A 15,170-nucleotide genomic window follows, 5' to 3' on the forward strand; every position below is an offset into this window, starting at 1 on the left:
CCAGAAGCAGGGGGCTTGTTGGACAGCAGAGCCCCAGTGGGGACATGTGACATTTTCAAATGAGAAAGAACTCTCCCTCTCTCAGACTCCAGGGCAGTAAAATTGAATTGGTTATAAAGCAAAATAACCTAGAGTTCTTCCTTCCCCTTAGCAACCATTCTACTGCCCCAAACAAAACCAAGCTCTAACGAGTGTAAATGAGGAAACCATCCTCTGCGTGGAAGGGGGTGGTGGGTGATGACGGGGGAGCAGCTCCACTTTATGGTTGGGGGAGAGAAATACCCTCACCTGTCCACTGTCTCCTGCCCTGACTCAGCTTTCTTACCTGAAAGGGTTTCTGAGTTCTTCTGTAATATAGTTGAGTTGATTCCTAGAGGGGAAAAAAAGTAACGTGAGTAACATAACTTTGACTTTCTTTGCTAAGATTATGAAACACAAAATAATAAATGTAGGTCTCATTTAAGCTACTCCATCACAGAGAAAATTCCCCTTGTAGGAATTTCGGGGCAGTTTCTTTCGGAGAGAGCCCTGGTGGTGGTGGGACTACTGAGATCTGCACATCTTTCAGTTGGTAGGTCTTTGCCCTCCATGGGAATCGTGTGAATTTTCCACAATTATTGGGAGCAATGAGTCCCCAGTGTGCTTTGAAAACAAATGGAAGATTCTTTTTCTGAAAAGGGAATGGAGCCTGCAGATGCTTTGCATGAGGGAAAGACCAGTGTCCCGGATGGCCACTGGACACAAACAGAATCTCACCGACTAAACCTAGTGTTTGCAAGTGCTACTGAATATCTGCCTTGTCCAGTGCCTAGCAGCCCTTGCTGCCTCCAATCCGGCTGAGCCTGTGTGTGTCTGGTGAAGCTTCTGGCACAGGGTCCCACCACTGCGGGCTCACGGGACACTGTGTCAAGGGCTGCTGGCATGTGAGCGAATGGGACAGGGGCAGGGGCCTCAATGTCTCTGGGGTCCGAGGAGAACAGAAGCGTGAAGGGTGGGGTGCTTCACGAAAGGGAGATGCAAAGGTAAATGTCAGGCTCCCACCAAACCCCGAAAAGGAGAAGTCGTTGCTTTCCACAGGGTTTCAGTAAAATAGCCTAAAGAAACCCACAGCCAGACGTGTACCATCTTACCATCCATCATACGCCCAGAGTCCGTTATAAAACGCCAGACCGATGGCTCCCAGAGACAGCTTTGTGCCCTCAAAGGAATTTTCAAAATTCCTTGTATTTCCTGTAATTAAGCCAGACGGTGAAAAGCGGGTGTCAGCTGACCAGCCTGGGACTTGGCATCACCTGCCTGGGAAGGCAGGGGATGCCTAATGACCTCAGGTGATTAAACACACGCTGAAAAACCGGGGAACGAAAGATTGTTTCTGTTGAATTCCTGCCTTAAGGGTACGCTTAGGAGCAAGACTTCCAAATGGTCTGTGCTGTGTGGCATCACACTCCCCTCCAGCCACAGGTCACCTTGGGCCAGGAGGACAATTCCGCTGATGATGATGACGACCACGATCACCATCTTGGTCGCTGTGAACACGTTCTGGACGTAGCTCCCCAGCCGCACGCTCAGCGCGTTCACCGTGGTGATGAGCACTGGGGAAGTCAGAGGTGGGCAACATTCTGTGTCTGTGGGCTCAACATCTCCCTCCTTTCTTAAGGCCCTGGAAAGAGTCTCCTTTCCACTCCCAGGCCCACCCCTCCAGCCTCCCCTCTCCACTGCCACATCCCTCAAATGCACCTTTGAAATCCAGCCGGGCTGCCTCCCCCCAAGGGCAATGGAGAAGCAGCCGGGCCCCTGTGGGACAGCCTGCTGCCAGCCGTCCCTGACAGCTCCGATGGCCCCGCAGAGCAGGGACTGGATGGCCAAGGGCATCAGGCTTGGGCCCAAGACTAGACCTGGCCCTGCTCCTCACCAGCGCCTCCAGGCCCACTCGGCCTCTTTCTGGCTGTGCAGGAGCCGAGTCTCCCCACACCATCCGTGCCGGGTCTCTTCTGACCCCTGCCCAGTGTTTCACACACGTACTCACAGATGGCAGCAGCAGCCAGGAGTTTAATGACAACTTGAGGAGGGTTGCAGCCTGAGTAGAAGGGCGCAGAAACGTACTCAGAGAAGCTGAGACAGATGATGGCAAAGGACGAGGGCTTTATGACGAACAGGCTGGTCCAGGAAAAGAGATAGGCAGGAATGGGGCCAAAGGCTTCCATCAGGTAAGGGTACTCGCCCCCCGACTTGGTGATCATCGTGCCAAGCTCCGCAAAGCACAGAGCGCCTGGAATACAGAGAGGAAGGGGGCCCCGGGCCCCTCGTGAGGCATTGCCCTGGTCGAGGGAACCCCTCTCCCCCGTGGGGGACATGCTCCCGGAGCCCATCACGGTGCCTCTCCTCCTGAACTCTGGCCATTGGACATTCTGTGAAGCCCGATTTACACCTGTCTGTGCACAAGCATTGAAGGGGATCCCAGGCAGCAGCAAGACCAGGCACAAACAGAGCCCCAATAGCAGCCCCACACTCAACAGAAGGTGTTCAGGGCAGGGCATCTTTGTTACCCAGTGTCGCAAGAATCCCACAAGCCGCCCAGACGATGAGACAGGGTCCCACGGCTTCCATGTTGCTGAGCACAGACTTGGGGGAAATGAAAATCCCGGAGCCGATGATGGTGCCCACGATGATGCAGATGCCGCTGAACAGGCCCAGCTCGGGTGTGGAGAAGGGGAGAGGAGAGTTAGTGCTGCCACCCAGTGGGGCTCAAGAGGCCCAGACGCAGCCCTCTTCCTCCCTCCCTCCCTCCCACTCTGGGTGTGGCCAGGGCAGCCCCCAGTGTCCCAGGCGCCTTCACCCTGTGCTGTTGCAGGGGGAGCACCAGGGAGCTGCTCCTGGGGCTTCGCTTGTAAGTCAATTAATCCTCACAACAGCCTCATGAGTCGGGTACGCCATTATCATACCCATTTTACAGAGGAAAAAATAGAGGAACAGAAAGATTCCGTTACTGCCCAGGGTTCACATCCAGTACGGTTCATAGGCCCGGCCGAGTTTCCATGCGCCAACCCTTACCACCCTTGACAAAGGTGCCCAGATGGTAAATAAAGGCTGATTTGACAATCAATCACCAACAGGAAAGGCCCTTGGGACCCACCTCTTAGGTGGGCATAGCAGAACGGAGCTTCTCCCCCCAGACAAAGAGTGAAGTCAGGGTTTGGGGCTCCTGGCCAGGGGAGTGGGGGTGAGGGGGTGAGCAGCAAGGTCTCCAGGGACAGAAACACTCGGGGGCTGTGAGCTTCCTCTCATGTCATTCTGTAGAATATGAGCTTCCTACCAACGAGACCCTGCTCAGACACACCCTGTATGATTCCGTCCTATGAAGTTCCACAACAGGGAAAATTACTCTGCAGAGATAGAACTCGGGGGGTGGGGCCCTCCTGGAAAGGGGCAAGAGGGAACTTTCTGGGGCGACCAGTTTGTCAAACACTTCAAACTGAACACTGAAGAGATGTGCATTTCACTCTATGTAAATCATACGTGAATCAAGAAAAAAAATTTTAAAGGAATAAAATAGTTTGATTCAGTATATATAAGTCCATGCCACTCTCACTTTGTCCCAACTTACCCTTCCCCCTCCCCATGTCCTTATATAAAGGACCAAATGTAAAATGGACAGCTAGTGGGAAGCAGCCGCATAGCACAGGGAGATCAGCTCCATGCTTTGTGACCACCTAGAGGGGTGGGATAGGGAGGGCGGGAGGGAGACGCAAGAGGGAGGAGATATGGGGATATGTGTATATGTATAGCCGATTCACTTTGTTATAAAGCAGAAACTGACACACCATTGTAAAGCAATTAAACTCCAATAAAGATGTTAAACAAAAAGAAGGAATAGGATTTCCCTATCACTGGAGGTATTCAAACATAAGAGGGACCAACATTTGGTGAAGGTGCTGTACAGGGGACTCCACATCAGAAGTCCTCTCCGACCATCCCGGAAAAGGCCACTGGTCTGAGCAAACAGCCACCCCTTCGGGTGCTTACCCAGCACGCAGAAGCACACATGTATTAACCTCACAAGAATATGCTGAGTTCACTGGCGAGAGAGAAAGGTGAGTACAAGGAATTGTTCGATCAGAGATGGGGTGGGGGGACTTGGCCGTGCACCCCGTGGCTGGACCTGGGAAGAGCCTGCCCCTAAGGACGGCCTTACCTCCTTTTGGAGATTTGTGGTCTTGTGTTCGATGCTCTGGATCGACTTCTCATCCTCTCTCCTTTTTCTCAGGCTTGTCTCTTCCATTTTCCACCCGCTGCCAATTCTAGGAGGCTGCAAGGAGGACACGGGTGTTCACTCAGCAAATGCTCTATCGGACAAGATGCAAATGGGGGCTCAGCTGTCGCACCTGGGTTGTGGGAACTGATTCTATGAGCAGATGATTAGCTACAGTTTGGGGGAAATGCAGCTGTCGACTCCTTAGGGATAATTTGCTCAGTCCCAGCAAAATTTTGACTGCCGTTCAGAGCCTGGGCAGCTGGGGTTCCAAGCTCTTTTCCAAACTACTCCGGTACCCCCGTGCCCCCTCACCTATCCTATGCGCCCACACCCTCAGCAGTGACATGCCTGAAAGTCATTCTACAGCCCAACCTCATTTTTTCAAAGGCTTTTAAAAAGAAATATTTAAAAACATACTGGAATATCCTTAGTGGAGTCAAGTCTGAAGAAGGAAGGCTTTTCTCATAATTACTCCCCAAGTAATTAAGGCACCTCACACAATAGATCCACGGTATAGATAGTTTTTCATTGAGTGATGCCAGGAACGTTGCTGAGGGAAATCCGTTCAAGGCTGAACTACTTAGTGCTCATTCCCTGTTCCCCTTCTCCAGATGAAGTCCCTCTCGGGTCCCTGGCCAGGGGATCAGCCAGCCTTCCCATCACCTGGTGGCCTTACCTTCTCCTTGACCTCGAGGAGCCCAGGGACCTGCCCAGGGCAGCTGACCACCTTCCTCTGCACAGTAGTGCCCTAGGAATGGCCATGTCTCGTGCCCAGGAGAGAAGGAAGCCACAAGGTACAGAGGTCAATAAAGGTAATTATTAAACACCTTTTTTTTTTTTTAAGCAACGAAGCTTGGATACACCACACAAAAAAGGGAGGGTCGAGCAGCCAGTTTCTCTCCAAACTGTTTTTATTTTGCTCATTTGTGTCCAGACCAGTCTGTTTTAAAATTAACCAGATTCCCCCCAGATCAGCTACATCCTATAAGGAGAAATCTCTCTAAAGACTGGAACCAGAGGAGATAAACTTTGGAACCCACTCTTTTATTATCTTAATAGGTTCTATTTACAACTCCAGGCAGGCGGCACCAACAGTAGCTGCACTCCTAACTCACAGGTTGGGGGGAGCCCTTTCCCTCCCCACTGAGGAATTTCCTCCAAGGTCCTTGGCCTGTCTGCCTCCCACTGGTTCTGACCAAGCTTGTCTGGCCCCTGCTGAGACCGCATCTGGGACGGAAGAGCCCAGCCTGAAGCACTGCTGCTTATCGCCCATCTCCTCCGGCAGTTTTGCGCTGGGGTAGATTTAACAGCATCCCAGATATCCAGATGAGACCAAAGGTCACAGGACAGGGTTGGTGAGTCACTGAGGTTTACTGTGGGAGCACTTTGGGACAGGCAGACCTGGGAGGAGGGCAGATTTCTCAGGGTCATCTCTTAGAGCCTACTGAGAATGTGGAGGACCTCTGCTTTCCCAGAGTCAGGGTCCTGATGTAGAAGTTTGTTACCTGCCCCCCTTGACGGGGCCATGCCTGCTCATCAGGGCACCTGATCCTCTTGTCGGCCGTGGCCAGAGCCCGAGCAGAGTGCTCGTTCACGGGCTGTCTCTCCAGAGCACGGAGGCAGGACCTGCCCCCAGGCTTGCCTGAGGCACCCCTTAAGCATTTGCCAACAGTGCAGCACTCAGAGGTAGGTCTGGCCCATCTGTACTTGCAGAGCCCTACAGAAGGCTCCCTGGGTCAAGGTTGCCCCAGAGGGCTGATATTCTAACAGAAACCACTGAGGAAAGCAGGGTGGGGGGGTGGCGGTAGTGGGGAGTTAGAGGGTCCTGTGAGCCCACACCAGCCACGTGGTCTCAGAGTTACTTAGCCTCTCTCCAAGAACTGAGTTCTGAATCTGTAAAATGGGCTAGTCCTGGCACTCCCCTTCACAGAACTGTGAGAACTGCAGAAGGTTATGCATTAAGTGTCAGCATTCTGTTAATGCAGAGGATCCCATGGGCTTCTTGGGCCTCTGTCAAATGCTGAGTTTGGAACATCTGGGCATGAGGATCCTTGCTGAGGGTCAGAAATCGACTTCAGTTCATTTTTGGCCCTTGGTGCGCATTTCTTTTCTTGAAGCTGTGGTTTCTTCTTGTTTTGTTTTTCCCCAGCAGAGTGAGTGTTCAACCAATTATCGTAAGGGTTTTTCCCCCCCTCAGGGAAAATAATGTGGATGTGTCTTCACAGTTTTTTCCCCAGTTCTTTAGGACCTTTGGTTCACTGTGCATCCAGCTCTTCTACCACATGGCTGAAGTTTTACCTCCTTGCAGTCAAATCCCTCTCACAGTTAATTTCCTAGGAAGTTTCATGTTATTTATTTTTTTCATACAACTCCATTGCTTCTTAAGTTTCTGCTAAAGCTCTTGACCTTCACTTTCTTTTTTTTTTTTTTTTGTGATACGCGGGCCTCTCACTGTTGTGGCCTCTCCCGTTGCGGAGCACAGGCTCCGGACGCGCAGGCTCAGTGGCCATGGCTCACGGGCCCAGCCGCTCCGCGGCATGTGGGATCTTAGTTCTCCGACCAGGGATCGAACCCAAGCCCCCTGCAGTGGAAGCGTGGAGTCTTAACCACTGGACTGCCAGGGAAGTCCCGACCTTCACTTTCAAACTGTGCCTTTTCCAATTGCACAGATGCTTGCAGTTTGAAGATGGTAACACCATCTGCATTTTATCGTCTTATATTTGGTACGTATTTGGTTCCCTGGTCCTGTAACGGTTTATAAAGACACGTTCAGCCCAGCAGTGTAAATCCATATCCCCACAGCCTCTTGGCTTTTATCTTCTGAGTCAGGGTCAGAGTCAAACCTTCAGGACAGATGCCGGCTCTTCCTTTACCACTTAAAACTTGTCCCAGACCTGGCTTCAAGTTTTCAAACTTTCTTCTGTTCCTAAGTTTACTCATCTTATATTCCTTCCCTCTGCTGCTGACAGTACTTCAGAGCTTTGCGGGGGACCCAAAAGGCCATATAACAGGCGTTCACTTACCTACCAAAATCCCAACCGAAAGAACTCATAAAGAGTCAGTGGAATGTGCAAAGTCTTTAAATGTCAAGGATTTACAGTCTGACTGTAAAACAATTAGCAAGGAAAGCACAATTTAAAAACTCTTATCTGGGAAACAGTATCTATATATATCCAAGAGCTATTGGAATAGTGCAATTCTACCTTAGAATTGTCCATCATTTTTTTTAGATATAATTGACACATTAGTTTCAGGTGTACAATGATTCGATATTTGTATATATTGTGAAATGATCACCACAATAAATCTAGTTAATATCTGTCACCACACATAGTTACAAATACTTTTTCTTGTGATGAGAACTTTAAAGATCTATTCCCTAGCAAGTCTCCAACAATACAGTATTATTAACTATAGTCACCATGATGTACATCACATCTCTTGAGACATTTATTTTAGAACTGGAGGTTGTACCCTTTGACCACCTTCACCCATTTTGCCCACCCCTCACCTCTGGCAACCACCAATCTGTTCTCTACATCCATGAGGTGGGTTGTTTGGGTTTTGGGTTTTTTGTCTGTTTTTCTGTTTATCTGGTTTTGGGGGTTTTCTGGGGGGAGGGATCCTGTTGGTACATTCAAGTGAGAGCATCCATCTCTGTCTCTCTGACTTATTTCGCATAGCATAATGCTGTTAAAGTCCATCCATGTTGTCATAAATGGAAAGATTGCCTTCTTTTTATGGCTGAATAATATTGTATTACATATATGTATATATGTGTATATATATCACATCTTCATCTATTCATCCACTAATGGACACTTAGGTTGGACACATCTTGGCTGTCATAAACAATACAGCAATGAACATGGTGGTGCAGATATCTTTTCAAGTTTGCGTTTTTACCCAGAAGTGGAATTTCTGGATCATATAGTTCTGTTTTTAATCTCCATACCGTTTTCCATAGTGGCTGCACCAGTTTACATCCCACCAACAATGTACAGGGTTCCCTTTTTTCCACATCCTTGCAAACACTTGTTATTTCTAGTCTTTTGGATAATAGCCATTCTGATAGGTGTGAGCTGATACTGTGATCTTGATTTGCATCTCCCTGATGATTAGTGATGTTGAGCATCTTTCCATGCACCTGTTAGTAATCTGTATATCATCTTCTTTGGAAAAATATCTATTCAGATACCTCTGCCCATTTTTTAATTAGATGATTTTTTTTTGGCTGTTGAGTTGTATGTGTTCTTTATATGTATTGGTTATTATAGTTTCTATTGAAGCATATTTTTTTTTCTCTAAAGTCACTCTCATTTCTACCAAAGATGGCCAAAGTCACACTCATTTGTTTTAAAATAAGTTTAGTTTCATTAAACTTGACCTGATTATTTACATAAGTTCAGCAAGAATAGCAATTGACCATATAGGCTGTTTTAAATCTGCTTTGCTGGAACTTTTCATAAGGAACCTCCAGATTGAACTTTTAATAGCCTCTTTAGGCTAAGAAGCCATGTCAAGGAGTCATCATCAGACTCGCCTGTAATACCTACAGATTCGGGTGAATTCCTCTCTTCTTGAAGTTCCCCCAAATACCCTGAAGTTCCCCCAAATATCCTGGAGGAAGGCCAGAAAGTGACCTTCCTTACTCACCTGGCAAGGCTGTTGGGAACTGTGTAAGCAAGGAAGCAGGCTGTTTTTCCAAGGGCCTTTGTGGCTCCACAGTCAATCTTAGCTCCTTAAAGCTGTCCGTCAAATCTGATTCTAGGGCTTCTCTGGTGGCGCAGTGGTTGAGAGTCCGCCTGCCGATGCAGGGGACACGGGTTCGTGCCCCGGTCCGGGAAGATCCCACATGCCGCAGAGCAGCAGGGCCCGTGAGCCATGGCCGCTGGGCCTGCGCGTCCGGAGCCTGTGCTCCGCAACGGGAGAGGCCGCAGCAGTGAGAGGCCCGCGTAGTGCAAAAAAAATAAATTAATTAAAATAACCATCTAAAGATTTCCATCCTGCTGGGATGAGTCCTGCGACTCTTTCTGATTCCTCCTTATTCTGTCACTTTCAGTATTTGCCTTATTTACCTTATTTATTAATAACCCTTTAAAAATTTCCACCTTGTTGGGAAGAGTCCCTTTGACTTTCCCGTCAGCTTCTTCCCATTCTCTTAATGTCCAAGGGAAATATAATGGGAGCCACATATGGGATTTAAAGTTTTCTAGTGGCCATATTTTAAAAAAAGTAAACCAAACCAAAAAACAAAACAACAAAAACAAAACAAAACCCACAACCAGGTGAAATCAATTTTAATAACATTTTATTTAACCCAATATATGCAAATGTTATCTCAACATAAAGCCAATATAAAAATTATTAGATATTTTAATTATTTTTTTCATAGTAAGGCTTAAAATCTGGTGTATATTTTATACGCCAGATGTGTTATAGCACATCTCAATTCGGATGCTGTATTTTCATCAGAAATACTTGACCTATATCTAGATTTCATAAAATTTATAGTTGAGAAGGCAGGTTCACCTACCCACATGCTCCAACACACACGTCAGTTTTCCCGTGATGCACTGAGCCCCTGCTTGCTCTGGGAGCTCATGGCTCTGGGCTTCTGTCCTGGTGCTTTTCTTCTGAGCACCTTGCACGCTCTATAATGATGTCTGCGTTCGTCACTACTGCTGTTCTCAACAAACAGTGCACATAGGTAAGCATCCACAACATATTGGCTGAATAAATATATTTATATCAAAATTAATAAAATCCAGAATTCCCCCCTCTCCTAAGAGTTAGAAGACCCGCTGGTCTACAGAGATGTAAGCTGTTGGAAGAGGGTGGGGTCTCTCCCATCTTCTCAGAGGTTGAGGGGCAAAGGCGTCACTTCTGATCCCTCCACCCCTCTGCACGGGACAACGGCAAGACAGGACAGCCCCCCAGCTGCTGTCACACCAAACGCACACCCACACTTGTGCCTGGATCCTCTCCACTCAGTCCTGACTTCCCCAGGGCTGCTTTTCAATAGTGCCAAAGGCAGCAGGGCTCACTTGGGTCCCGGGGTCATGTTTTCTAACTGTTTGCCTTGGGTTCCTTTCAATCTGATCAGGACCTTTCTAGAGCCACATGAAGACTCACGAGGACCAAGAGAGAATGGGACCGGTTGCTGCTCAGACTGGAAACCGGCAGGATGACAGGAGCCCCCCCACCAGCAGTCAGGCCTTACCGCCCACCCAACATCTAGCCCACCCAACCTCTTTTAAAATGTAAAAGAACAATGATTTTCTATGTCAACTTCCCACTTAGCAATCAAAGAACACATGTGTGTAACTTTTATATATGACCAGGGACCAACGCTGGGTCTATCTGCACACCTGAAACCACACAGGCCTTAGCTATGAGGGGTTTGGTAAAAGGATAGGACAGGATTCTACCCTCCATACACTGTTTAGGATCCTTTGCAGCCTTCTTCCAGCATGCCGGGGACAAGCAGCCCTAGACAGCTGGCATTACCGCCAGGAGTCCCAGGAACGGCCCTGGAGGCAGGGGTGATCTACCTGAGGAGATGGCACAGGGTGGAGCTGGACTACGGCCCCGGCATCCTTCTCGGTGGTGGCAGTGGGGCAGGGATCCCACCTTGGTGCTCAAAGTCAAGGCTCTCAGAAGGGGAGCGAGGTTACGTGGCCCCAGAAAAATTACCTTTCCAGGAGGACAGGGAAGGGCTCGGGGAGAGGGCAGGACAGATTTTGTACAACCTACTGGGGCACGAAGACCAGCACCTGTTTTTTGCCAAACAATAAAATATCACCCAGAGTGAATGCACAGGTCTCATCGCTGGGGCTTCCATCGACGGCTCAGCCAATGAAACTAACTCATCAAACACACAGGTTGAGAGCTCGGGCCTGCCCGCCCTTCCCTCTGGGGCTTTCCCAGCGCAGACCTAGGAGCCCGGAGACAGGCCAGCTTGCCAGGTCACCTGTTAGCCTGAGCAATGGATCTCACAGAGCCCGGCTCGGTGGCAATGGGGTCAGAGGACGTGCACTGGCTAAATATAGTTCAGCAGCACATTTTTAAAATAAAGCAAAATGTAAAAAAGCAGGTTAAATTTCTGAGACAGTATTTCTTCCTTGCCCTGAGGAGAAGAAACGCTGCAGTGGTGGGCGGGAGTCTGCCCTCTCCTCCGCGCTCCCTGTCCTGCATAGGGCAGACCTCTCCACAGAGGGGCCCTAGCCCAGGGGCTCCGGCAGACCCTGGTGGGAGGTGGGAGGCGGCTTCAGGTCACAGAAGCTGAAGCGGCAGCCGTCCTGCATGTCTCCCTGAGAGATGCCGTCCAGGCAGTGGTCCGCAAAAGCTCTGGTGTTGTCCCACGGGCCTGTCCTCTCCAGTGTGGCCTGGAGAAGTTCTCGGATCCTTCGGTTTTCCTTGGAGGTGGACTCCCAAACAACGTCAAGCTCACCTTCCATTTCTCTGAGAGAAATAAACAATATAAAGAAAAAGTTTAAAATAACACAATTTAAAAAATATTTATAGATCCCTTATGAATCCTAAAGTAGTGAGAAGCCAAGTGGAAGAATGTTTAAAGTCAGAGAACAGAGCCCATTGTGCGTGGGTTCTGAAGCAAAGATTCCCAGTGTCGAATGAAGCCCGATGTCCCCTGGAAATAGAAAAAAATACAAAGGCACAGGCTGAAAATGACGTCTTAGATTTCCTCCCTACATCCTGCCTTTTCTTCTATTTTGGCACCAGTGCACACACCCTTTGCTCTCCATGGCATTAATGTTACAAAAATAAAACACGATAACTGCAGTGGCTGACCTACAGTGCAACGGCCTGGCTGTGGGCGCCCACACAGCATGGGCCCTGTAGGCCTCTCCAGTGTTCCCACTGCGACCTGACCAACACTCAGACACCTTTCACAGCCTCCATCCACAGAGTCACTGATGGGCCCAGACACAGAGAGTGAGTGAGAGGGTGAGGAGGAGACCAACTGTGGAGAGTGAGGATCACAGCCCAGGTCACAGAGAAGACTGGCCCAGACCATGTGCCAGGAGGGCGAGTGTCCAGAGGGAACCAAGGCTGAGCCAGGACTGTGTGACGGGCCCCATGTGGGCAGCTGAGGAAACAGGGCAGGCAAGGTACACATGTCCTCACAGGGCTGTGGTCCACTGGGGGAGCAGACCAGATACCTGCCTCCACCTCACATGAGCCCCACGGGGAGGGAAAAGCAAGCCTCAGCCTGAGAGGAGGAATGGGCCTCGTGCAGGACGGCAGGGCTGGGAAGGCCAGCTCTTTCACAGACACTGCCCGGTGGTTACGCAAAATGTTAGCAACTGGATTACCAGGTGGACTCAGCACTGTTGTTTAAAGAGGAGGACACCACAGAGATTCAGGGAGGCCAGTGACACATCCACTCGTCCAGTGTCACTTTCCTCGTGAACTGTTGTTTCCTTCCAAAGCCCATGATGCCCACTAATTACTCTATGTCTAAAAAATCTCCATGCTTCCATTTTCTGATGCAAAACACCCAGATGTTTGATACATTACATCATGATAATGTACAGTTAAACTCAAAACAAAGAGAGAAGGAAATCTCTAAGGGCGGAAAAAAAAAAAAAAAAAAAAGAGGATTAAACTGAAACCACAGAGTTTGGCAAACAAAATGTTTGTATTGCTTTGAGGACAAAAGTCCATGCTAGAAACCCAGATTTCTGTAGAATGGAGACTAGTCTTGGGCACATGCAAACTGGGTGCAACAGAAAACCACAGGGCTCACTCACATCCATGTTTCCCCTCTTCCTCCTAGCAACACTGTGAACTGTGTGTCCCAGAATTAGGCAGGTAAGTGGATATATGTGAAGAACCCTCAAAGGAGGGATGGTTGGGTGGAAAAATCTGCCAATCTTCAAAAGAAATCTGCTCTGAGAGGCTCCTTGGGGACTGTAGCCACTGACTTGTTTTCAAATGAATCTGGGGTTTGAATATACACTGTTCCCCATGGTAGAGCATCCCCAGCCCCTGACTGGAGTGAACCAAGAGTAAAAAGACATTTTTGAGACAATCAGGGAAAAAACTCAATGGATGAGTTAAAAGTACATTGGACACAACCAAAGAGAGAATTAATGAAGTGGAATATTGAGCAGAGGAAACCACCCAGAATGCAGCTCAGAAAAATATTAAGAAATATCAGAAAAATCAGAAAAATTTATCAGAAAAATATTAATAAAATATTATTAAGAAATTATACATTCATTGTAAATGTAATAATGGCATCGTGAAATTTTTTTTGGTTTTGGCCATGCAGCTTTCAGGATCTTAATTTCCCGACTGGGGATCGAACCCAGGCCCTCAGCAGTGAAAGTGCAGGGTCCTAACCACTGGACCGCCAGGGAATTCCCTGTGAATATTTTTAAAGTCCTTTTGTATTTTAAAAAAAGCATTACTGTAGATTCTTTTTTAAGTTAATAATAAAATTAAAGTGACTCCAGGTTTGGAAATACCCTCTGGCACCAAAGAAAAGCAAATGCAAACCTGCTCTGGAGAAAACATCCTCAGCCCAGGCCCCTAGGACTCCACAGACTAAACTCAACCCATACGTGAGTTCATGGTAAAAAAATTACTGTACGTAGAATAAAATAAGCCACACAGGGCAAGAGTCAACAAAACCAGATTTCAGACCCCCAAATTGCAGATAATGAAGCTGTCACACACAGAATATAAAATAACTAGGAATAAAATGTTAAAAGAAATAAAAGATGTATTAGAGATAAGCAAAGACCAAAAATTTATTTTAAAAACGACTAGGTAGATTTTCAAAAGAACCAAACAGTACTTCTGAAATTGAAATATACAGTTGTTGAAATAAAAAACCTCCATGGCTAGGTTAAACAGTACATTGAACAAAACTGAACAGAGAACTAGTAAACAGAAATATTGAGAATTACCCAGAATGTAGACCAGAAAAACAAGGAGATAGAAAATGTAAAAGATAAGACACATGAAAAGATTCAATAAGAAGGTCTAACATACATTTAATATGAGTTCCAGAAGGAAATCTAGAAACAATGAGGGGAAAGACTTATTTTAAGAGATAGATAATGACTGGTAATTCCCTGGTGGTCCAGTGGTTAGGATTCTGCACTTCCATTGCAGGAGGCACAGGTTTGATCCCTGGTCAGGGAATTAAGATCCCACAAGCTACACGGCACAGCCAAAAAAAAAAAAAAAAAAGAGAGAGAGAGAGATAACGACTGAGAATTTTCTGGAAGTAATGAAAGACACAAAATCACAGATATAGAGAATAACTTATACCAAGCAGATAAGTGAAAAGAAATTCATAGTTAAATACAATGAAACTGCAGACTACAAGAGACAAAGGAGATCTTAAAATAGGCAAGAGAAATGATGGATCATCTAGTTTTAAAAATGACAAGAGTTCTCAACAGCAATAATGAAACAGAGAAGACAGTGGAATGTGCTGAGAGAATAGACTGTCAAGGTAGAACCCAGCAAAAATCAACTCACAAGGATGAGGGCAAAATGTAGACATTTCCAGATAAACAAAAACTAAGAAAGCTTACTCTCACTAAAACTTCTAAAGCATGTACTTTTGGAAGGAGGAAAATAATCTGAGAAATAAGGTCTAAGATGCAAAAGAGAATAGTAAGCAAAGAAACTGGTAAACTCTAGGTAAATCAAAATAAAATAACTATATTGAAACTAGTTATATGTAATTTCTGGGGCTAAAAACAATGATATAAAATAGATCTTTGCTTTTCATCTTCACGTATCTGTATCTACATGTAATGACACTAGACACCAAGAGCATATAAACTGAGTGGGAAATAATTAGGTTAGAGCATTAGGTCTTGCATTTGCGGGTAGAGATGTAGAGGTGCTGATTAACTTTAGATTTTTGTTAATG

The 15,170-nt window shown here is 47.2% G+C and overlaps 2 protein-coding genes across 7 annotated transcripts in view; both read right to left on the reverse strand.

Annotated features, from left to right (window-relative positions):
• Positions 1-6,672, reverse strand: part of SLC7A9 (solute carrier family 7 member 9) — a 34,960-nt gene extending 28,288 nt beyond the window's left edge. The window contains exons 1-6 of one of the 2 annotated variants that reach the window (XM_049703863.1): positions 4,193-6,669; positions 2,547-2,694; positions 2,027-2,269; positions 1,467-1,592; positions 1,131-1,230; positions 326-370 (exon numbers count right to left, since the gene is read on the reverse strand). In XM_049703863.1, the coding sequence (XP_049559820.1) occupies positions 326-370; positions 1,131-1,230; positions 1,467-1,592; positions 2,027-2,269; positions 2,547-2,694; positions 4,193-4,279 (749 nt within the window). In that variant the 5' untranslated portion in view covers positions 4,280-6,669. Of the gene's footprint in view, positions 1-325; positions 371-1,130; positions 1,231-1,466; positions 1,593-2,026; positions 2,270-2,546; positions 2,695-4,192 lie in introns of both variants that reach the window. The other variant, XM_033413782.2, reaches the window with a different exon arrangement.
• A 2,865-nt stretch (positions 6,673-9,537) lies between these two features.
• The window catches only part of CEP89 (centrosomal protein 89), an 80,283-nt gene continuing 74,650 nt past the window's right edge, over positions 9,538-15,170 (reverse strand). For 4 of the 5 annotated variants that reach the window (XM_004284259.4, XM_033413669.2, XM_033413668.2 and 1 more), the window contains one exon: positions 9,538-11,716. In XM_004284259.4, coding sequence (XP_004284307.1) covers positions 11,476-11,716 — 241 coding nt within the window. In that variant the 3' untranslated portion in view covers positions 9,538-11,475. The remainder of the gene's footprint in view (positions 11,717-15,170) is intronic. The other variant, XM_033413670.2, reaches the window with a different exon arrangement.

This window comes from Orcinus orca, chromosome 20 (genome assembly GCF_937001465.1).
Source record: "Orcinus orca chromosome 20, mOrcOrc1.1, whole genome shotgun sequence".
NCBI classification, from domain to species: Eukaryota; Metazoa; Chordata; class Mammalia; order Artiodactyla; family Delphinidae; genus Orcinus; species Orcinus orca.